At 36.4% G+C, this 25,062-nt stretch overlaps 1 protein-coding gene across 4 annotated transcripts in view; it reads right to left on the reverse strand.

The window, feature by feature from the left end:
* The window catches only part of LOC150102755 (uncharacterized), a 203,254-nt gene that overhangs the window by 130,472 nt on the left and 47,720 nt on the right, over window positions 1–25,062 (reverse strand). For all 4 annotated transcript variants that reach the window (XM_090399056.1, XM_090399057.1, XM_090399054.1 and 1 more), the window contains exons 3-4: window positions 21,953–22,325; window positions 15,290–15,399 (exon numbers count right to left, since the gene is read on the reverse strand). In XM_090399056.1, the coding sequence (XP_090255182.1) occupies window positions 15,290–15,399; window positions 21,953–22,325 (483 nt within the window). The remainder of the gene's footprint in view (window positions 1–15,289; window positions 15,400–21,952; window positions 22,326–25,062) is intronic.

Raw genomic sequence — 25,062 nt, forward strand, 5'->3', positions numbered from 1 at the left:
GGCAGAAAGAGGAGTGAAAGTGTAGAGGAGATGATAATAATGGTTGGGACAAACGATTCAAGAGGTAGCATGTGTGTACCAAGAAATTTGAGGTTGATGTTAGTGATAGTGCTGCAGAAATGTGACTCAGGAAAGATATCGAGTGTGTTGCCCCAGAATGATAATGCACAGTGGAAGAGAAAAGCAGCAATGAACGATGACATTGAGATGAGATGATAGTGAGAATATGCAGGAAAAGAGGTCTGGACTATGTGAATGCATGGATTACATTTAAACACAGAAGGATGCAAGCATTTGGAGAGACTGTTGTTTTATGGGGCAATGAGTGTATCAAAACAGGGAAACTAGAATTACACAGGTGGAATGTTGCAGGATGGCCTCATGTGGGTAGAGTGGCTTAAGAAATGAGGGGATGTACACTATATTACTGAGTCAGGCAGAGTATGAGGGGATTAATAATGGCTATAAGAATAATGGCAATACACTAGTTTTTCTGTATAGAAATGCTAGGAGTATTAGAAATGAAAAGAACGAGTTTGTGGCATTGATTGAGAAATCTCCCAGGGTTGTTGGTATCAGTGAAATTTGGTTAACTGAGGAAGATGTTTTAACAGGGATAAAAATTGAAGGGTATAGCATTTTTGACAGGATAGGGTATGTGGTGGTCAAGTTTTACTCATGATAAGAGATGAATTGTGTGCTCTCAGTGTGGAAAATCTCAGTGGAAATAACATCAATGATTTAGAGAGTATATGGTATGAGATAGATATTTATAAGACAAGGTATTTAGTCGGATATGGCTACAGACCAGGGAATATAGACGGTGATGAGAACAAAATGTTTAAGCAAATTAGTTTGGCAAGTGTCAAACTAATTTGCTTAAACATTTCCTTCTCTTCACAACCTTTTGGATTTCTTGAGGAAAAACTGTCTTAGGCAGCATGTGGTGGAGGGAACATGAGGATCAAGAGTTTTGAATTTGGTCATAGCATTAGAGGATCTGATTGTGACTGAGATGACATACTCGTTGATGAGTGTGACCATATAGTATGGACTTGGAGGATGAATAAATGGAGGAATCATAACAGAAAGAAATTAAGTGGAATTATAAGGGGCAGATGACTATCACAGACTTAGAAACCAATGGATGAAAGAATTTAAAGGAAGAGGAGTCGTTAGTGCATGGGAGATATGTAAGAAAAAATCGTTGACAGCAATGACAGATTGTATACCTCAAGTGAAGATAGAGCAATCTATGGATGACAAAAAGAATAAGAGGGGAATTACAGAAGAAAAAGAGATTATGGAAGGCATATAAAAAAATGAGAAGGAGAACAGCTATATGAGGAATATAAGGCTCAGATTAAGAAAGTGACTAGTTTTGTAAGGATAGAAAAATCACAATATGAGAAAAGACTGGTACTGCAATCCAAAGAGAATCCCAAGAAGTGTTTTTTTTTGTTATGTGGTAAGAGGAGGAAAAACGATAGTTAAATGGATTGCCTTGCTGGGCAGAGATGGGAATCAGGTGATCAAAGCAAATGACATGGTTGAGCTATTTAATGACCACTTTTTTAGCATGTTCCATCCTGGTCCTACAGGCTTTATTCCTAGAAGGATAATGACTGGTTAAGTATTAGAAGTGAATGAAGAGGATATATTCTGAATACTGAGTATGCTAAACATTAATAAGGCAAGGGGACTAGATGGAATTTCACGTTTTAAGGGCAATGTGCTATGGAACTGACTGTGCCATAATCTTGGCTGTTTAATGAAAGTCTTACGATGGAGCAGGTTCTTGGAGAGTAAAAGGAAAGTCAGATGGAATCTCTGCATAAGGGCAGAGGTAGAATAGAGTATCAAACTATAGGATATCAAACTTAAACTAGAATAGAGTATCAAACTTATATTTATTCTGTAGTTGTTAAGATTTTTGAGAAATTGGTAAGAACTCATACAGAACTGGGCAGATGAGAGTAATATGATTTATGCAAGCCGGTATGGATTTTTTAAAGGGCACTCTTGTTTAAGTGATCTGGTTACTTAAATCTTGTCCTCAAGGGCTCACTTTAGTGAGTATGGGCATGGCAAACCTGAGGTACCTGATGCTGGACCATGCCTTACTTCATGTAATATACATTTGTAATATTATCTGTAGACTGGTCCCTCCCCTTTTTTCCTTCCTTCTTTCTTTTTTTCTTGCTACTTTCCCCCCAATGCTACTAGAGTATTCGAGGGCTAGGAGTGAATCTTTCCTATTTTGCTATTTCATCTTATGTGGAAAGGGCCTCTGCAACCCTGCCACCTTCTTCTTGCAGTGACTTCACTCCAAAATGCTACTATGATTGTGCCTAATATCTCATGCTGCATCGGCTGTCGCGCAGAATAATCAGAGCAGCGTTCAGGGCTTAGACAGAGGGTCCTGTTCGAGAAGTATATTACAGTCTCCATCAAAAGTCAGTGATACTGTGGATAAGCAAGACAGAATGTATAAGATTAATCTTAGAAAGGAATTTTATATAGGCACATGGAATGTCTGGGGTTTACAGATGGGTACTCTTGAGATTGTCTGTAAAGAGATGGATAGGTATAAAATTGACATCTTGGGAATTACAGAGACCAGATGGAATGGAGAAGGTCACTTCAAAAGACAGGATGGTAAGCTAGTTATTTACTCAGGTGGTGACTCAAAACATCATGGGGTAGCTGTGATACTGAAGACAGCTCAGTCAAGAAGCCTTCTTGGTTATAACCCCATTAATGATAGGATACTCTCCAAGACTTAAGGCTCAGCCTACCAATGTATCAATTGTGGTAGTTTATGCACCCCACACAGATAGGCCTGAAGAAGAGAGGGAAGAATTCTATGAAAACTTACAAACTGTTTTGGACTGCCTACCAAGGAGAGACATACTGTACATCTTAGGAGACTTAAATGCAAAAGTGGGAAAGAGTATGAGAGTCAGGCCGGAGTGTGGCATGTTTGGTCTGGGTGAATGTAACACCCATGGTGAAAGACTGTTGGAATTTGCCCGTGCTAACAGATTAGTTATTACCAATACCTGCTTCCAGAAACATCCACGAGGGACCTATACTTGAACATCTAACATTGATAGGTCAAGGCACCAGATTGATTACATCCTGGCTCTCCAGTGGTGGAAGACAAGCATCTCTGATGTGCATATTTGTCCTGGAGCAGATTGTGGTACAGACCATCAGCTGGTAAGAGCCAAAGTAAGACTAAGACTCTGAAAACTTCCAGGTCAGGCACATTCCACTAGATTGGATGTTAGAGTAATTCCTAGTGGATTCACAGAAAAAACATCAACTCGGCTGGGTGATTTTTTGGAGACCAATGAGGAAATCTCACCAGAAATACTTTGGGAAGGGGTCAAGATGATAATACAGGATACAGCGAAGATGTATCTTGGCCCAATAAGGAAACCAAGAGACCCATAGATATCAGATTCAACATGAGAACTAATCAAAAGAAGGTGGTTGGAAAAACAAAGAGACACAGGGACCGAAGAATACAAGAGATTACATAGAGAAATCAGAAGAGCCATCAAGCAGGACAAGGAAAAGTTCTTTACTAATAAATGTGAAGAAATAGAGTTCCAGTTGAGAAGGCATAATTAAAAAAAGATGTTTTATTTAGTTTGTGACTTAAAGCACAAGTTTAAGCTTAAATTGAATGTCATCAAAGACAGGAATGGATCATTACTAACAGAAGAGTTGGAATCAAAAACAGATGGAAAGAATACTGTGAGGAACTGTACAGCAGAGTGGATAAAGAAAATGTGGAGTCCTCCCACCAAGAAAATTATGATTTAGAACCTCCTTCACTTAGGCATGAAGTTGAAAGAGCAGTTAAGCAGCTCAACAGCAATAAGGCACCAGGTGCAGATGAAATCCCAGCAGAGTTAATTAAGGACACAGGGGATGGTGGGATAAGAGTGTTTCATAGATTGATTACAAGGATATGGGAGGCAGGATCATGGCCTAGAGACTGGAAGAAGTCGGTTTTCATACCACTACACAAGAAAGGTGATAAGAAGACATGCAAGAATTATAGAACAATTAGTTTGATATCTCATGCAAGCAAAATTTTATTAAAGATCATGCTAAATAAGATTGAGGCCAAAGTTGAGGCAGAGATGCCCGAGGAACAAGCAGGTTTTAGGAGAGGTAGGGGCACCAGAGATCAGATCCTTTGCCTTAGACAGATCATAGAAAAATATAAAGAATTCAGACTCCCTCTGGTAATGTGTTTCTTAGACTACTCTAAAGCTTTTGACTGTGTTGAGCATGTGAAACTGTGGGAAGTAATGAAAAGAATGGGTTTTCCTCAACACACTATCAGGTTGATAGCCAACTTGTATAAGGAGCAAGAAGCCACAGTAAGAACAGGTGTTGGATTGACTGACTGGCTTCAAGTTGGAAAAGGAGTTGAGACAAGGATGTTTACTTTCTCCTCACTTGTTTAGTATATATGCAGAGGACATCATGCGTGAAGCATTGGATGAACTCAGGACAGGAATTATGATAGGAGGTAGATTGATCAGTAATCTGAAGTACGCTGATGATGCAGTACTCCTTTGTAATGACATGGAAGAACTAGGACTAATTCTTGACAAAGTTAACAAGATCAGTAATAACAGAGGACTTCAACTCAATTCTAGCAAGATAAAGATCATGGTTCTCAAAGGAAAAACAAACAGAGAAGCTCTTGAGAAACAAGTGTATCTTAATGGAGAAAGAATTGAGGAAGTCAGCAAGTTTGGGTACCCGGGATCCATTATTAATGTGAAGAATTGCTGTTCAGAAGATGTCAGAAAAAGGTTAGGAATGGCTAAAACAACAGTCAGAGACCTGTCTAAAATCTGGAAGGATGGATCTATCTCCATGGGAACAAAGTTGAGGATTTTAGATGCAGTTGTTTTTCCAACAGCGACTTATGGATGCGAAACTTGGAACCTAAAGAAGTCAGATAAGAAATGTATATCTGCTTTTGAGATGTGTGTTACAGAAGGCTGTTGAGGATATCATATACTGAAAGGCATACAAATGAATGGGTGTTAGAAAAGATTAGTAGAACTTTAAGGCTCCTTAGGGATATTGACAGAAGAAAGTTAAAATATTTTGGATACATAGAAAAGATGGAAGGAGGACTTCTTAGAACAGTAATAGAAGGTAAAGTTCCTGGAAAAAGAGGCAGAGGTTGACCATCAATGAGATGGATGGATGGCGTGTGTGGAGTGACTGATCTTCAAAGAGTTGAGGCTGCCAGAAAAGCAAACAACAGGACTACATGGTGAGGCCTGGTGTGGAACATCATCGAGCATCAGAGTGACCATACGGCATCTGTAGATGCCCAGTGAACATAGAGAGAGAGAGAGCATGGATTTTTTAAAGGGCACTCTTGTTTAAGTGATCTGGTTACCATTTACAACAAAGTAACAAGAGCAAGGGATGAGGGTAAGGCATGCACTGTCATTTTTTTTTTCAAAGGCATTTGAGAGGGTACCACATGACAGGTTAATTTTTAAGTTGCATCATATGAGCTTGGATATCAGGTTAGTGAAATGGATTGGATTGGCAATTGGCTCTGATAGATCAATGTTGTATATATGGGAAAGTGGTGTATCAGGGAGCAGGAAGGTTACAAGAGGAGTTATTATTGGGACCATTATGATTCAATCTTTATGTCAATGATATTGTCTTAGCACTACAGAGATATTCATTTGTTTGCAGATATGAAGCTTTGGGAGGGTTATTAGTAAGAGCGATTTTTTGGCCCTTCAAATTGATTTGAATAAGCTGGAAAGATGGGCAAATGCTGGGAATAGCAGTATAATGCATCTAAATATAAGGGTTTGAAATTTGGATCCATGGATGGGATGCTTCCCACTCAACTTGGTGGAGCTATACTGGAAGAAGTGGAAGCAGCAAGCCAGGGATCTTGGGGAACATTTTGGATGGAAATATGAAGTTCAGAGGACATATTGCAAAGGTTGCGAAGACATCTGAGAAAATGATGGAAATGTTGAAGATAACACTGAAAAGTATGCTGGTGCCATTGTATAAAGATTTGATCAGACCACATGTGGTTTTCTGTGCTCAGATCTGGTCACCAGGATTTGAAGAGCATGAAGTAACCTTGTAGTGGGTACAGAGACAGATAACAAAAATGATATCAGGACAGTAGAATGTTGATTATGAGGACAGACTGAGGGCATGCAGAGTTTGGTAGATAGATGGCAAAGGGGAAGAATATGATTGACACATTTAAGCTGTTGAAGGGTTATTATCATTTTAACACTGAAAAGGTTTTTCATATGGTAGAATGAGGAAAAGGAGCAAGGACAAGGATCTATCACTGGAAGTTACAAAAGAAAGTGGTAAGTAAAAGTGTAAGAAGTAATTTTTGTTTTAATCATGAAGAGTGGTAGAAGCCTGGAATGTATTGCCAGAGAGGGTAATGAACATGCAGAGTGCGTATGAGTTTAAGGAGTGGTATGATAGACTTTGTGTTGACCTCCCATGATGGGTCTTGTGACTACATGGAGGTCAGGAAAATAATAATAATAATAAATTCAACAAACTGTAAGTTTTTTTAAGCTGAGAGACAGACACAGAGAGAAAATGTTGAAAAAAAAAAATGTCTAATATTTGGCATATGCAAAATATTTTGACACTGTTTCAATAATCAATGTGAATACATAATTAAGTGATTAGAATGGGTTAGCAATTATTTTAACAAAGAAAATAAATATCAGGAAGGTGGCAGAATATTTTGAAGGTTATTGAAAATTACTTAGAAATGGAGGGAAGAATACTGTAAAAGGAATCAGAGATGATAATGGTGACATGAAAACTAGCAATAAAGATATTCTAGATGTCTGGAATTATTACTTTGAAAGATTGTTAAATGAAATAAACAGTGTCAGTATGGTGGTAGAAAACACTCAACAGGAATTCAATCAAGAATACATATCCACACTTGAAGTAGAAAAAGCCATCACAAACCTGAAATGTGGAAAGGCAGCTAAAGTAGATTATATTCAACAATACTCAAATATCGAGGTATAAAAGTTTTACAGTAGCGACACTATAATTCAAAACACCTGGTCACATCATCGAATTTCAGATGATTGGAATAGAGCTCTCATAGTCCTTGTCAGATGTCATCTCCTTCCAGGAGGATGACTACCATGAGCTTCCATCATGTACAATTTTGTGATTCTCTTTTACATTCTTCATAGGACAAAAAGGTCCAGTCCTTAATATTTTCCATCCAATCTGTTCTTTGTCTTCCTCTTCTTCTTTTTCCTTGTATCATTACTTCTAGAAGCGTTTTTTGTAGGTTTCATGTCTTAGTATGTGACCAAGATAGGTGGTTTTCCTTTTCTTAATGGTTTTCAACAGAGTCCTATCTTTTCCAATCATCTCTAATATTTCATATTACTCATCTATAAAAAAGAAATAAAATGGAATGTGTGAAAATTACAGAAATTACATTAGCATTCCTGATAAGATTCATGCAAGTATACTTGAGAAATGGCTAAGAAAAATTGTGGAAGGAAACATTTTGAAGAACAAGCTGGATTCAGACAAAATACAGAGTTTGTCAAAGTCAGTTTTCACTTTAAGACAAATAGTTCAGCAATCTTGGTAATATAACAAGGATCTGTATTTAAGTTTCGTAGATTTGGAAACAGTACATGACAAGGAAGAGGAAAGCTGTTCAAAAGGAGTTATATGGTGTAAATGGGACACTATATCAAGCAGTACTTAGTCTTCATTTGAGTTTTAATTCAGCAATGAATTGAAGGAGGTACAAGAAGATGGTTTAATGTTAAATCAGGTGTGCAAGAAAGGAGAGCATTATGTCCACCGTTATTTGTTGTTGTTGTTGTTATTATTATTATTATTAAGAGACACCACCAGGGAGGCCACATACTTCACACACCAGCTATCATATTTATTCTTGAATTCATTCACACTGCCTGCAATCATCTAGAATAAAGATATTCTAGATGTCTGGAATAATTACTTTGAAAGATTGCTAAATGAAATAAGCAGTGTCAGTCAACCACCATCAGTATGGTGGTAGAAAACACTCAACAGGAATTCAATCAAGAATACATACCCATACTTGAAGAAGAGAAAGCCATCCAAAAGGCAATCCTTTCCAATCATGCACCACCCTTGGAGAGAAAAATCTAGCCCTTGATATCCTTCATTCTCAGCTTCCAAGGATGCCCTCTCGTCCATTCCTCACCCTCCATCAATTGAAAAATTCCATCAATTGAAATCTCGTATGACCCTTTCAGAAGTTTATGTCTCAATCATATCACCCCTCTTTCTCCTGTTTACTAGTGTCTGCAGTCTAAAAATTCTCAATCTGTCTTCATAATCAGTATTCCACAATCCTAATATCATTTTTAACACTCTCCTTTGTGCTCTCTCCAATATATCAGAATCACAATGGAAACCAGGAGACCAGACTGGCGCACAATAGTCCAAGTGAGGTCTTATCAAGGCCTTGTAAACAGGCAAAATAACATCCTTATCTTTACATGTGAACGTTCGTTTCAGCATTGCAATTAGCTTTTGAATTGTATTTGCCATCTTTGCAACCACATGGGCCCTGAACTTCAACTTCCTATCTATTAACACTCCAAGATCCCTAGCCTCATCTGTTTCTTCTAGCCTAAATCCACCAATATAATATGACATTGGATATCTAATCATGCCGAAGTGAATGACTTTACATTTACTGACATTGAAGTGACATCCATTTTCCCATGCCACAATTCCAGTCTATTCAAATTATTCTGCAAGTACTGCATATCACAGCATTCCTGATTACCTTACCTATCTGTGCATCATCAGCAAATAGCTGTATGTCGTTTGTCAAATCCTTCCCAATATCATTAACATACAGATTGAATAACAGTGGACCAAGCATCAGTCCTTGTGGTACACCACTTGTTACCGTAAACCTTGCAGACTTAGATCCCCCATATACCACTTTTTGATATCTGTCAGTCAGCAATCCTCTTATCCATAATTCTATAACCCAAACCCATTTTTTCCAATTTATGCAACAGTCTACCATGCTGTATTCTGTCAAAAGCCTTAGTAAAATCCAAACGTATCAAGGTGTATCCATTCCCCTTGTCCAGTTCAATGGTAACATTGTTATAGAATGTGAGCAAGATGCTAAAACCAGACTTTCCCTTAGTAAACCCATGTTGTTCATTGCAAAGTAGAGATTCACTGTCAACCCAATTCTGAATGCAAGCCCTAACCAATTTGAGATACTAATTGGTCGATAGTTGGATACATCGGTCTTTGCACTACCCTTGTGTAATGGAATTACCATACATTCCTTCCATTCCTGCAAAATCTTCCCTGTTCTGAGAAGCATATTAAACAGCCTGGTCAAAGGAACCAGTTCAGCTGAACACTCTTTTAGCACACGTGCTGATATTCCATCAGTCCCTATTGCTGAATTCTTATTTGATTTGTGCAACAGCTCTAATACCTCGGCCTCATACACCTGTGTTTCTTCATCTAGTGAAGAGTTAACAGTAACCTCAATGTTGCATTCACTAGGTTGATAGCTTTTAACAAAATGGGCACTCATTAAGTGAACAACATCTTCTGCATCTGGATTTAGAAGAGTTATCTTTTCATATTCAATCTTTCTTTTACTTGTAGCATATCGATAGAATTCTTGTGGGTTGTCTTTAGCATGCAGAGCCAGTTTCCTTTCATACTCAGACTTTGCTTTCCATACAACAGATGTGACTATTCTAGCCTACTGATTATAATGTTCATAATGGATGTCATCCTTATGCAAATGGTATTCCTTCAAATGGATTACGTATCCATTCGACTCCTACTCAATTTATTCTTCAACCTCTCGGGACACATTCTGATATTGCATTATTTGTAATGTTTCAATGCTTCCCATGCACTGTGGATATTCTTTCCATCCAGCAACCAATCCCATTTCACTGAACTCAGTATACTCCTCAGTTGGTCATAATTTCCTGCTTTGTAGCTCAGCATGCAACCTTTCCTGAATGGAACATTCATAAACTTAGTCACTTCCAAATTAGTATCGCATGATCACTATCACCAACTGGAGGCAGAATAGTTACGTCTTTAACTGAAATGCCCTCTAACACTCTGTCCTCGAGTTCCTTCTGTCACATGCTGCTTGAGGAAGTTGTCCAACAACAGCTCAATGAATGCATTTTCATTCTTCTCATGAGATTCTACTGCTACCCAATCAATATTTGGTTAATTAAAGTCTCCCATTATGATTACTCTTTTTGTGCTGATCTTTTGCATTTGGTGATGCATTTCTTCATCACTAGCAACCGATCCACAGGGTCTGTAACGACACCCCACTATGTAATTGTCCAGTTAGATTCCACCTCCCACCAGATGGCTTCAAACTCAGTGCCACATGAAATATTGTTAATAGTACTACAATCATAGGTCTCAACTTTAACTGGATTCAAGTCATCCGATATCATTAGCAACACACCCCTCCTATCCAATCCTCTCTATTCTTCCTAAAAATACTGTACCCTTGAAACTCGATACCAGTTAGTAGGTCTGATTCTGATAGCCAGGTCTCACTGATACCTACAATATGAGGTTGCAACATGTTGAGTAAGGCAACAAACTCTATCCTTTTGTTCTTTTATATTGTCTTACTTTATATTGTCTACTGTGTCAGGCAGACTGCCTGACACAGTCTATATGGATATTATGAAGTAAAGTGATATTAAACCTGATATGAAAATTGGTGATGGTAATCTCAACTCTTTACTTGAATGATATGATAATTTCTAAATAAATCCACTACAAGAGGGCAAGATTTCCCGATTGAATTGAATGACTGTTGTAATAAATTTAGTAAGAAATTCAGCAATAAAAAGACACAGACAACGAAAATAGGCAGAACCACTGAAAACATCAATTGCATCCTCAATGAAGAACCTATATGAAGACCCAAATAAATCATTTCAACTATTTAGGTGCAACTTTTAGTGAAGATGACAAAGTAAATACAGAAATAGACAATAGAGTCAGTTAAGATGGTATTGTTAGAAGACAACTGAATAAATTTATATGGAATCAGAGAGAAATTAGTCAACGCACTAAACTAGTTGTATATAAGACTGTCTTCAAACTAATTTTACCTTTCAGTTCTGAGTGCTGGATTACGATAAAACATTTCATCAAAGACTAGACAGATGTGAGTATGGCTCCAGAAATTTCACTTAAATCTACTAGTGTGTATGTGTCACACACAAACCTTTTACCAGAATTCATAGTATGGGCAGATAAAATTTTTTTGGGACTAGTAGATTTAACCACCTTACTAGCCATTATGGATCATCATACGCTTTGCATCCATCATATATTTCAATGTAATATCAATGGTATTACAATTTTAATATGCACTTCACATCCAGGTAACCTGGATGTATATATACGTCTTGGCCAGTAGCGTGGTTAAGTGAAATTTCTGGAGCCATACTCACATCTGTGGTGTCTAGTCTTTAATGAAATGTGTGTGTAACACACACACACACACACACACACACACACACACACACACACACACACACACACACACACACACACACACACACATTTCAAATCTTCCTCACACACACACTCAAGGTCTAGCAAAAAAGTAATGAGACTAAATTTGTATAAAATCATGTATTCAATTAATTGTCTGATACACTGTGATCACCTTCAAAGTAACTCCCTACCCCTTCTCTCCCCAGCAGGAAACACTCCAGTTCCAATGTTCCTTCCATGCAGTATAACAGGATTGGGAGTCCTTTTCTGTTGGCTCATTTATGGCCCAAATCCTGGTTCTTTAGATGTTGTCTACAGTTTTAAAATGGGTACCTTCATCTTGTTCTTGAGATTGAGGAAAAGAAAAAAGTCACAGGAAAGAAGTCAGCCAAAGAATAGCTGTTCCAACACTGGAATGCATTTTTTGGCTAAACAGTAGTGCATTAACCATCCAGAATGAGAAGGTGCACTGTCATGATGCAATCTCTCACAATCTCCAGACATACTTGTAAGACACGTTTCTGCAAATGTTCGAGGATTTCCATGTAGTAAATTTGATTGATAGTTGATCGTTTGACATTGTTATTCAATTTTGTTGTGACAGGCTGACCTGTAAGTCACTCACCTTCCATGCTTTCCTCCTCCTTCCCCAAAAACAAGATATTTTTGGAGGGGGGGGAGGAGGAAATTGAATGACTGTAGCGCAGTCATTCAGTTTAACAAAATATTTTATTGTACAACTTTGTTCAAGATTTCGCTTTTCCATTTTCGTGATAAACACACCTGACATACACTTAGCAAAAACAGAATAACTCAACAGGTATTTATTTATCCTACTGACGAAAATAAGTGAGAAAAAAAGGCACCAGCAAATTCTTTACGTCATTTTAGTAGTATTTAAAACAGCCCAATTCGAATTAGGTGCAATAATTTGACTATTGTTCCTTTGAAGTATTTGCAGCCAGTAAATTAATTTACTGAATTTAATCAAGTTAGTAATGATGTAAATTTTTCATGTAGTACTATCATATCCTGTACACCCTTTGAGGGATGGCAGAAATTTGATGATGATTGTGTACTTCTGTTTACCTTGTATCAAATAAACGCTAAAAGACTTGCAAAATTCACAATATTAGATTCGTCAGTCTGCAATGCGTGATGACAGATATGTTGGATAAGTGACAATGATATTTGCTTTACATTTTCGACCATTTCTGTGATTTGCCACTGGACAGCATTATTTAAGAGGGAAATATGTTCTATAACTGTGCCTATATTATCCCCTGCACTGTTATTATGGCTGCTTATTTTACTAATGTTTCCTTAATCATTTCATCTTCAGATGTTCCAGATTCCACTATTAAGAATGCTACAAGATATGAAGCTTCCAAAGCTTTTCACCTCCCATCACTATTATTTTCGGGAATTATTTAAATCTTTTAAGTCTATTTTCAAAAACCTTTTTTTTTTCACTTTTAAGAAACTTACAAAAAAATAAACTTTTTTTCATTATTATTCTACAGGCATTCTCTTTATATTTTGTCTTAAAATGACGCTTTAGGATGGATGGTTACATTTTTGTGTGTGTGTGTGTGTGTGAGAGAGTTTAGTAATAAACAACATATACTGGAATCCTTGGCGAGCCCATGAATATCCAAATTTTAAATGTCTGCATTTTATTATTTATTTATAAGCATTTTTTACACACACACACAGACATACAAACTGAGTACTTTTGGCCAAACATATTTTTCATGTTGCTTCAGTTCTGTAATAAGCTAGAATTTGGTGCATACAGGGTATGCACTAAATTCTAGCTTGGATCATAAAATTTCATTTTCAGATCTGACACAAAGTTTGAGACACTTTACAATGTGATATGAAGAACTTTTTTGTGCCCTAGGCCGGGTTAGATGGTTTTCCTTCCTTCATAGTAGCATATAGGAGAATGGCAGGGATTTGAAAATGAATTATTCACATTTGAGAAATTTAGGTTTCATTTTGTTCATATACTGTTGGCTTAAGCTAATTCTATAGTAAAAAACTGTTTTCTGTTATGATAGTTGTTATTATATAATGAAACCTGTGGTGAATTCATCACTAAAAAAACACACGTACTAACCATAGTGATAACTTTTAATACATAAATATTTCATTCCAAGTATCTTGGGACATCATCAGTACAGTAATTCAAACAATACTAGGAATAACATACAGTTAGGGCACATGATTACAATGGAATCTCAATATGTGTGCAGTAATAACGTGTTATAGAAGTAAATTAAAATATAACTGAACAACAACAAAAAAAATTTGTATGACAATTTCCTATACTTTAGGAATAGTAAGAATGTTATTGCGGTTTAACACTGTCATACAAAACTGTGTAAAATAATCTTTATATATGTTATTTATTATTATTTTTTTTTTTGTTCAATTATATTTTAATTTACTTCTATAACACGTTACTGCACACATATTGAGATTCCATTGTAATCATGCGCCCTAACTGTATGTTATTCCTAGTATTGTTTAAATTACTGTACTGATGATGTCCCAAGATACCTGGGATGAAATATTTACGTATTAAAAGTTATCACTGTGGTTAGCATGTGTGTTTTTAGTGATAGTTTATTAGTTTCAAACTGAAATATCTGGCAGTATATTAAATATACTTTTCTTGTGTTTATGTGGAGATCAGTGGCGGCCGGTAAAAATTTTAAGTGGCAGTGCTGCATATACAAAAAAACTTTTTTTCCCTAATCAGTAATGAAGTTATTAATAAATAAATTTACAGATTAAAAAAATTGCTTTATTAAAAATATTTCATCCTCACCACGAACAAACACCAATAATAAAAGTTTCGTATCAATAGCAATGACAAGCGCAAACAAATATCGGCGTTAGATCGCAGTGCATTTGTTTCGTGTAATGATAATTTAAAAATTATAATTCTTTTCATATTTTCAACGGTGACACTTGTCACATTCAGCCCTGTATGTATAATAAATAAATAATTCTATGTTATTTTAACAAAATAAAATAAGATTTACAAAAAATAGTTTACCACGAACATGCACCAATAATAAATGTTTCATATCTCACAGAAATAATGCGCGCAAGCATATGATACACTGCCCAAACGGCAGTGTATCATATGCTTGCGCAATGACAAGCGCAAACGAATATTGCCGTTAGATCACAGTGCATTTGTTTCGTAATTTAAAGCGTTAATCGAACAATTCCAATTATTAACTATTCAATCAATCAATATCAAAACATAAGCTATAACCTTTAACATGTTGTATTGCATTTATATAATGTTGTAAGCATTCTCATTATTTATAAACACAGACAAAATTTAATTTTTACATTTTTTCCTTGGAGGTACTGCAGTGTCACAGTGCTTATGTACCGGCTGCCACTGGTGTAGATAATTCATTAACTTTCATCTTCTGAAGAAGATAAGGGGTGTATATGGTGTCCCCAATGAAACTACATCAAGCACAGCTGTGTTTCACATAGTTTCAATATGAATCATGTCCAGCAGAGTTGTTCTTCTTTTATGTGTGTGTGTGTGTGTCCTCTACACATACACATTATCAGAGAGAGAGAAAGAGATTGACGTTCATTCATCAAATATCTAAAAATAAAATTATATTATACTTACATTCAGGAACTGATTCTCCAGTGGTGGTATACTGTGAAATGTACCACATTCAATGTTGCTAATTCTAGGCTTAAAAACAAGTTCTTTCTCTTGACAGTACACTTTGTGCTCTGTAAAAGAGATATTAATTTAAATTAAATATTTATACTTTCCAGCCATACTAATGTGCTTTTCTTAAATAGGCAGGCTAAATATAAAATATGATCTCAAGATCATTTTTTATATTAACTTTTGAATGGAATAATGTAAATAGAAACTTTATACAACAAAATTTACTTCATGATGGAAGAATTTTATTGTTATATTACATATGATAAATAATGTCACTGCTATATATACTCTGCTAGCCATTTTGCAATGTTCTAATCTTCATGCAAAATTTTTTCTACACTACCATTGGAGCAGGTGTTAAGGATGCAGTCTTTTCTCAGATGTTATTCGTTAGGTCAACAAGCATTTGCAGATTACTAAGATATGTGTTTTCTTTTTAATTCATCGAATTCATACACACCTCTCAAAAAAACCTGGTACATCAAATCAGGTGACACTATGATAGTACTATGTTTTAAGTTTACATAATTATTATTATGAAAACTTACCTATTGTATTATGTAAACTTTCCTTCCTATTGAACCACTTTGCTCCAAATTAGTCTATTTATCAGAATTCAAATATTTGGTCTAAAACAATCTACAATAAATCAAACCATCTAAATGCTTGGCTTCCAACAGGTTGTTTTTCTGCCATCCTAGAACGAACACTTGTTTTTTTCCTAACCTGATTTTCCCAAATATGTTTAAGAGACTACACCACATTATACAGACTGTACTCACACATTTTTGAATGCTAACAATGTCACCTCCTAATACCTTATTTTTAATATGATTCTTTAACTGACGTCATCAGTTTTTCTCTGCTAATTTTCTTCGAACTCTCTCTATAGTTTCTGCTCTTTGATTTTCCAGATGCAAAAAGGTCTTGAAATGATTGACTAACAGGCGAGGAGTAATCTGTGAGGGAAGATTTAAAGGAGTTGTTAAGAGGAAAAATTAAAGAGTGAGAAGGTGAAGACTGCAAGTTTCCTACCATGCTATGACACAAGCGAACTGAGGAGGAGGGCACTAATATTGAATGAGTCCATATGTAGATTGTGCAAAAGTATGATGCAGAATTTGTGGATCTATGGTCTTGGTTTGATGGAAAGAAGGATTTCTACAATGCTGATGATGGACTGCATATAAACGGTTTTGGTGTTAGTCTAGAGAGAGAGAGATTTGTTCACAAAGTATGCTGAAGTGCAAATTCAGAGAAACTTTAGCAATTAGGGTGGAAGCAAGTGAGTTTGTGTGAAGGATACCCATGAAGTGAGTGAGCGTGAGAATGACCAAGTGAGGAATCTAGTCACTCAAGCAAAAATATTGAATACAGTAGTCAATTCAGAAAGTAAAGGTGGGTAGGGGACTTAAGGGATGCTGAAGTTTCTATATACTAATGCCAGAACTACCAGGAACAAGAGGGGGGAAGGAGGTTTTGACATTAGTGAGACTTGGCTAACAGCGAATGATGTAGTTACAGAGATTGAATGTGAAGGATTTAGCATTTTCAGGGAAGATATAGAAGATAGGATGGGAGAAGGAATACTGCTGATGATAGCAGATGAATTGCAGCTAATTCAAAAATAATAGGAGACATGCAGGAGGGTGGCTGTTCATTTGAAGCAATCTGGTGTGAGATTAAGGTCACAAAGACAAAACATACAGTTGGTTGTTGCTATAGACCAGAGAGTTCTACAGATGATCTGGAGGACATGCATAGCCAAATTAGTACAATGAGTACAGGTCGAGTGATTATCATAGGGGAACTTCAACTATGGAGATATAGACTAGAAGGAAGAAAGATCACATGGCAGGAAGGAAATAGAATTTATACACCTGGCAAGATAATTACTTCAGGCAGCATGTGATGGAGGGGTGGGAAAGTATTGGACCCGGTCATGGGATCAGAAGAGCTATCCATAACAAAGGTGACAACATTGTCTCCAATTGGTGAAAGTGACCATGCAGTCTTGACTCGAGAAATTGTAAAACATGAGGAGCATTCTATCAAGAAAGGGTATTTGTGGAACTATAAGCAGGTGATTAAGACATGCTTAGGAAAAAGCTAAAATAAGTACCATGGCATAAAACACTATAGGGTAAGAATGTTAGTAGTGCATGGGATATAGTTAAAGTCATCTAGAGGAAGCAGTATTAAATTGCATACCTTAGGTAAGGAGGGTTAATCAGGTAGGAGTTAGATGGATGAATAATATCATTAAGAATGAGCTGCAGAATAAAAAAAAATGCTCTGAAGGGCATATAAAGAGAAAGGTGACCAGCAAACTCATGAACAGTACAAGGCTCAGGCAAGAAAGGTAAAATCAAATTATGAGAAGAAACTAGCCAAGCAACAGGCCAAAGGAAATCACAAAGAGTACTTTCGTTAAGTGGCAAGAAAGAGGAAGGACTATGGAAGATGAACCTTAATGAGTGATGATGGTCATGAGACAGAGGCAGACAAAATAGTTGAGTTACTAAGTGATCACTTTGCAAGGGGTATACCATCCTAGTGAGGTTACTGCTTTAACCTTTGTGACAGACATTCTATCAAATGCAAAGGCATTTGATAGAATATCACATGGAACTCTGTTATGCAAATTAGAACAAATAGGGATGGATATGACAATGGTATGATAAAATAAATGGATAAGAGGGTGGCTGCTGGACAGATATCAAAAAGTGATATATGGAAGGGCAGAATTGAAGTGAAAACAGGTGACTAGGAATGTGGGAACAGAGGTGAATGAATTGGAGGTTCTAGGATATTGCAGAATTTCAATGTAAATATAGCGGTGGGATTGACTAGTTTTGCAAAAATGTGCAAGGGAACTGGCAATGCCTTTGACTAAGCTGTTTAATTTAAGTCTTAGCTCTGGTAGAGTTCCAAGGGAGTGGAAAGATGGCAAAATAATTCCTTTGCATGAGGGAGATTCTAAGACTGCAGTAGCAAATTATAGCCCAATCAGTATCTCAGGCATGGTGGTAAAAGTGCTAGAAAAATGGGTAAAAAAGAGAATTCAAGAATGGGTAGATAAAAATATGATACTATATGAGAGTCAACATGGCTTTCATAAAGGTCAGTCATGCCTTAGTAATTTAACTTTTTATAATAGAGTAACAGCTTAGTTGGATAAAGGAAATGGCTACACAATGATTTTGCAAAGGCATTTGATAGAATAGCACATGGAACTCTGTTATGCAAATTAGAACAAATAGGGATGGATATGACACTAGTGTGATAAGATAAGTGGATAAGAGGGTGGCTGCTGGACAGATATCAAAAAGTGGTATATGGAAGGGCAGAATGAAGGCAAAAGTAGGTGACTAGTGATGTGCTGCAAGGTTAGGTGCTGGGATCCTTGCTGTTTAATTTGTACATAAATGATATAGGAAATATTCAGTTGGCTGCTGATGATGCGAAATTAGGTAAATTAATAGTTAATCAAGGTGATGTAGAGAGCCTTGCAGAACGATTTAAATAGGCTGTCAGTATGGACAAAAATTAATGAATGTCAGTTTAATGTCGAGAAATGTAATGTTATGCATTTTGAGATAGATTAATGTCAAGAAATGTAATGTTATGCATTTTGAGATAGATCACAGTGCCATCAATGTGATGCTCTGTATTGCATTGATGGCACTGTGCTCAAGGAAATAGATGAAGCTAGAGATTTAGGGGTAGCGGTAGACAGTTAAAGTTTAGAGGACATATTGTTAGGGTTGCTAAGGTAGCCCATAAGATTACTTGGCTAGTGAAGAACACGTTAACAAGTAGAGATAAGGAAGTTGTAATTTCTCTTTATAAGACTTCGATACACCCACATCTGGATTACTGTGCTCAAGTCTGGTCCCCGGTATTTCTTGGGGGGATGAGGAAGTGGTGAGGATTCAGAGGCAAGTGACCAAGATGGTGAGTGGCCTGTGGAATGTTCCCTATGAGGAGAGATTTAAAGGTGTGTGAATTGAAGAAGTTGGTTGATAGGAGAAAAGAGGGAATATGATAGAAACATTTAAGTTGCTTAAAGGATTTTATAGGATAGATGCAGGGGGAAATGTTTCAGTATTTGGCTAGAGGAACCAGAACAAGGGAATCATCCCTGGAAGTTGAATAAAGGTGTGGTCAGTAGGGGTGTGGGGAGTAGATTTTTTGCTTGGAGAGTGGTGAATGAGTGGAATGGATTGCCAGAATCAGTTGCGAGTACTTTGTCTGTTGTGGGTTCAAGGAAAAATACGATAGACTGTGTCGATAGATTGGTCTCCCGCAATGAGTCTTCAGACTCCATAGAGGTACCTATATAATAATAATAATTTACTGTTTTATTGATAACCTAACAAAGTAGTTTATAGTGTGACTAACTTCTGTCTTATTCCATATATTTTTCACCATCCTTTCAGGAATTTAGGCCCAATGGTCTGCTCCAGGCTCCTTCCATTTTTACCTTGGTCATTCCAGGCTTCTGTCTTGCAATTAGATGGTTCTTGGACTGATAAATAATAGCAGTCTTGAATCCTATTCTTTCAATGCATTCAATTCACTTCTTTCGGTATTCGTATATTTTGTCCAATATTGAGACTATTTTTAGTTCCGTGCTTCTTCCACCCCCTCCAGAAAATACAGCCTGTTGTTCTTTATGAACATTTTGTTTCTCCAATATCTATCATGTTTTGTTTCTGCAGTTTTTATGACAAATCATTCACAACTGTACAATAGAAAAGGTCATGCCAAAACTTTATCAACTCTTGCTCTTGTATGCTCATCTCTGTTATCTTCAGGAAGTTTGAAATTTTTATATCAATGTCAGGTGTTCTTTTGTATATGATATTGTAGTAAGTTTAGTTTATTAGTTATTAAATTATTTAATTATTATTATTATCATTATCATGTATCTCCATGGATTATTATTATTATTATATGGTCAGACTATATTATAGAATCCCTAGACTCCATGGAATCTAGGAACTCTTCGTGGGAGACCTCCACTAACTTTCATACACACAAAATGTGCTATACGTTTACTTAACCTCCTGAAAGGGCACTCACAACTAATTCTAGCAAATACATTCCACTCATTCATAGCTCTCCATGCAAAAAAATCTAGTTCACACACCCTTACTAACCACACTCTTACACAACTTATGGATGATCCCCAATTCTCTGGCTATTTGTCATATACTGAAATATTTTCTTTAGATCAATTTTAGAAAACCCCTTGAATATCTTGCCAGCCTGGTTGGCCAAGTGGTTAGTGTATCTGCACTCCAGTCAAAAGGCTGCAGGTTCAAATCCTGCCGTGAGCATGAATGTTTGTGATTGAAAATACTAGTGGCAGTGGGCAGCAGATGGCATTGGTGTAGATCAGTGTTTCTCAAACTTCAGATATCTGCGTACCCCTTCTTAAATTTTCATTATTACCAAGTACCCCCTTATCAAAAATAATAAATAAATAAAGTATATTTCATTCTAAATGTCTATTTTATTTGAATTTATATGTTCATGTAAACAAAAAATATGATTTATTTTAAATAGAACAAAATTTGGAATAGGGTCCTCTTTATTTACCATCTATGAAAATCCACATTTCAAGTAATTCATACCATACTTATGAAGTTTTTCATCTTCTTCCTAGTTGGTTTTCTAGAGATGTCAGACGACACACCCTTATCAATTTCATTTGATCCAGATACAATATCAACATTTTCTTGTTGCTTACAGCTCCTTATATTTGCATATTGCTCTCTTTTTTGCATTTTATAAATCCAGTAGGAGAATTTAGACATAATATATAATTTATTGAGAAATATATATGTTTAAAATAATTATTTTTTTCTTAATAATGATTCCATGCATTAATGATGCATAGCTGAAAATTGCCACGTACTCCCTGAAGACCTTTCGCATACCTCCAGGGGTACACGTACCACACTTTGAGAAACACAGGTGTAGGTGATGTGGTTTGCTGTAGTTGGTGGATTGAGTGGTGGAGAGAAGGGTTGCAGACATGGTCCCCCCCCCCCCCCCTTGATGAGTCTTTGGACTCCTTGGAGGTGTCACATAATAATGATCTTATAAGTTTCTATCATGTCCCATGTTCCATCTTTTCAATCTCTCAACTAAACTTTGTAACCCACACACCTTCAACCTATCCTTAGAGGGAGCATTCCACAGACCTGTCACCAGCAGCTGTGTCACTCATCTCTGAATGCTCTCAACCACTTCCTGATCCTCAGGAAACCCAGGTGACCAAATCTGTACACAGTAGTCAAGATGCAGCTAAATTCTTTTCATTCTTTGTGTCATGTAATCACATTTTTTTACTTGGTCTAAAAGATTTGTTTATTAGTTTTAGTAGTTTTAAGAAGTACTCATGTTAATCAATAATATATTATATGAAACCATTAGAAGTTCAAACTCTAGATAACTCAATGCCTCAATAACTCAAAATATTTTTGATATTCGCATGCAGTGTACAACTACTATGTTTTTATTATACAAAAATATACAAAGCAAGCACTACACAATTGTAAAAATAACAATAAAACAATTTGAAGAACATAAGGAACATACCTGTAGGTGCATTTTCTTTAATCGAAAGTACACTTTTCTTTGTGAAATTTTGAGCCTTAGGGTTTGTAGTATTTTTTGTAGATGTCCTCTTATGATTCTTAAGAATATCAATTTCTGGTTGATTTACTACAGATGATGATCTTATAACCTTATTGAGAGTTTGTTTATTAATTTTGCACTTATGGTTTCCTTCCTGCATTAATCCTGTAAATGTTTGTTTCAAATTCCTCATAGACTTTTTCCTTTCACTTTTACCTTGAACTGAATCATTCCTGATATCATGATTATTGCTGCTTTTATCTTTCAACAAGGTTTGTCCACTGGTATTACGTAGAAAGTACTGCTTCTTTTTTATACGGTATTCTGGCACATTCTGTAAATAAAACAACATTAAGTTTTAGTCTTTAATTAAAGTATACTACTATTAAAGAACAAACAAATTTAAGATTCAAGCATGCCAATTTTTTTTTTTTTTTTTTTTAAGTCTATATATCTCAGCACCTAATTCAGTATCTAAAACAATATCAGTCTGTGAAATAATGAGGGGAAAATATAACTTTTTTACATGATTTAAAGGATAACATAAGAGATTTTGTCAAGCAGTGTGTGTGAGAGAGAAACGTATTCATTAACAAAAGGTGAGTTCCACTGTATAAGGTACTAATCAGGCAGAAATCACTGTAGAGAGCCTGTAGGATGATTTAAACCTGTTGACAGTATGGGCAAAAGATAACTCAAGGAAACTGAAGAAGTGAGGGATTTCGGGATTCTGTGGAGTGGACAGGAGTTGAAGTTCAGAGGGCATACTGTAAAGGTGCCGAAATTAGTGAATAATAAAACTTGGTTTTTGAAGAACATAATAACAAGCAGAGATAATGAAGTTATCATTCCTCTGAAAAGGGCTTTGACGGTCAGGTATAGATTATACACAGGTCTAATCAACTGGGTAGGAATTTGGACGTGAAAAGGAACCATAGGCTAAGAAATGATTACCAAGATGACCAACATACTGGGTGGGATTCCCCCCCCACCCACAACAACAGAAAATGAGGATTTGTGGGTTGTAAAATTGGCTGATAAATGGAAAAGAGGAGATATGATGGAACCATTTACTAGAAGGGTTTTTAGAGGATTGAGGTAAACAAAATTTTTTCAGAACTTGGCTAGAGTAGCAGAACAATGGGTTATCACTGAAAATTAAGTAAGAGTGTGGTTAGCAAGGTCAACAGGACTAGATTTTTCACTTGAAAGTAGTTGAAAAAGTGTAATAATTTGCCAGAACCTGCTGTGAATCCTTTGTTGGTGATTACATTCAAGGAGAGGTACGATATGACAGATTACATAGGAAGATAGTGGGGAATCTCCCATGAGGAATCTTCGGATTCCATGAAAGTTCCTGTGCAATAATATTGTTGGTATAGTAGCATCTACACGCAGAAGAACAATGGCAGCAAAGACGTCTTTGTTGGGCAAACTAAATTTGCTTGATTTTGTCAAGTGTAAAATTTGTAAAATGTACTCATCACGAAAGTCGAAAAATTTCTGCAAAGAGAGAGAAGCTGGTGAGTGAGTGTGTAATGAGTGTGTATAAAGAAATAGCTCACTTGCATGTAGTAATCCTTCATAGGACAAAGTATGAGAGAGAAAGGCTGTAGAAACAGCAAGAAACCAATCAAACTGAAAATTTAAAAAAAAAAAAAAGTCTTAAGTCAAAAAGAAAACTGTAAGAATAAATGAAAGAAAAGAATAAGCAGATATTTTTTATGACAATTCTATCATAAGAGGAGTACTTCACAAGTGCTACAAAATCTTGTTTCCCTGGTGCAAAAATTAATAATATTAGTAACAATGTTAGAATGCAGAAAGGAAAGTGAAAGATGTGATTGTTTTGGCAGAAACCAAAGACCTGAGAGATGAGAAGTACAGTATGAAGGATGATGTGAAAGAGTTATTAGAAGAAGCAAAAAAGAAGAGTGAGAAGGTGCAGTTTGTGAGTCTGCTGCCATGCTATGATAGAGAAAAATTGAGAAGGAGAGCAATGATAGCTAATGAATCACTACGCAGATTGTGCAGAAGGAATAATGTAGAGTTTGAGAACCTATGGCCTGAGTTTGATGGATGGAAAAATTTGTACAATGCTGATGATTTGCACTTAAATGGATTCGGAGTTAGGTGTCTAAAGAGAACTTTATTCACCAAGAGTGGTGAAGCATAAAATTAAGAAAACTTAAGAAATTAGGGTGGATGTGGGCGAGTATGTGTGAAGGCATCCATGAAGTGAATGAGTGTGTGGATGAACAAAAAATGAAGAATCTAGTCTCTTAAGCAACAATATCAAATGGGTAGTCAATTCAGAATATAAAGGTGGTTGGGGAGGGGGGGTTGGCTAAGGGAATGCTACAGTTTCTGTATACTAATGCTAATGCTAGAAGCATCAGGAATAAGAGAGAAGTTTTCGGCATTAGTTAGAACAACCTCACCAAAAGTTATAGACATTAGTATGAATTAGCTGACAGCAGATGACGTAGTTACAGGAATAGAATGTGTGAATTTGTATTTTCAGGGAGGACACAGTAGACAGGACTGGGATGGGATGGGACACTGTTGATGATAGCAGATGAATTGCAGCCAACAAGACTAGGAGTCAGCTGTGCAGATGGTAGTTCTTTTGAGTCAATCTGGTGTGAGATTCAGGCCAAGAGACAAAATATAAAATTGGTTGCTGGTATAGGCACAGAGTGCCAGGGACAGTGTGGAAGACATGCATAAGCAGATTAGTTTCCAGAATGAGTGCAAGTCAAGTAATTATTATGGGAACTTCAACTTCAGAGATAGACTGGAAGAAAGAAAGAAATATCACATGGCAGGAAGGATATGGAATTTATACACTTATTGAGATATAATTAGTTGAAGCAGAATGTGATGGAGGGAAGGGGGACTTGGGGTATGAGAGTGTTGGATCTTGGATTATAGGAGCAGAAAACCTGTCCATAAATAAGTGGCTACATTGCTTCCAAATGTGGAAAGTGATCATGTGGTCTTTACCTGGGAGATAGCAAAATATCTGGAAATTCCAGGTAAGAAGGGATATATAAGTGGAACTACATGGC

The sequence above is a fragment of the Typopeltis vanoorti genome, chromosome 10, assembly GCF_054136105.1.
Source record: "Typopeltis vanoorti isolate ZY-2024b chromosome 10, IOZ_Tvanoo_1.0, whole genome shotgun sequence".
Lineage (NCBI taxonomy): Eukaryota > Metazoa > Arthropoda > Arachnida > Uropygi > Thelyphonidae > Typopeltis > Typopeltis vanoorti.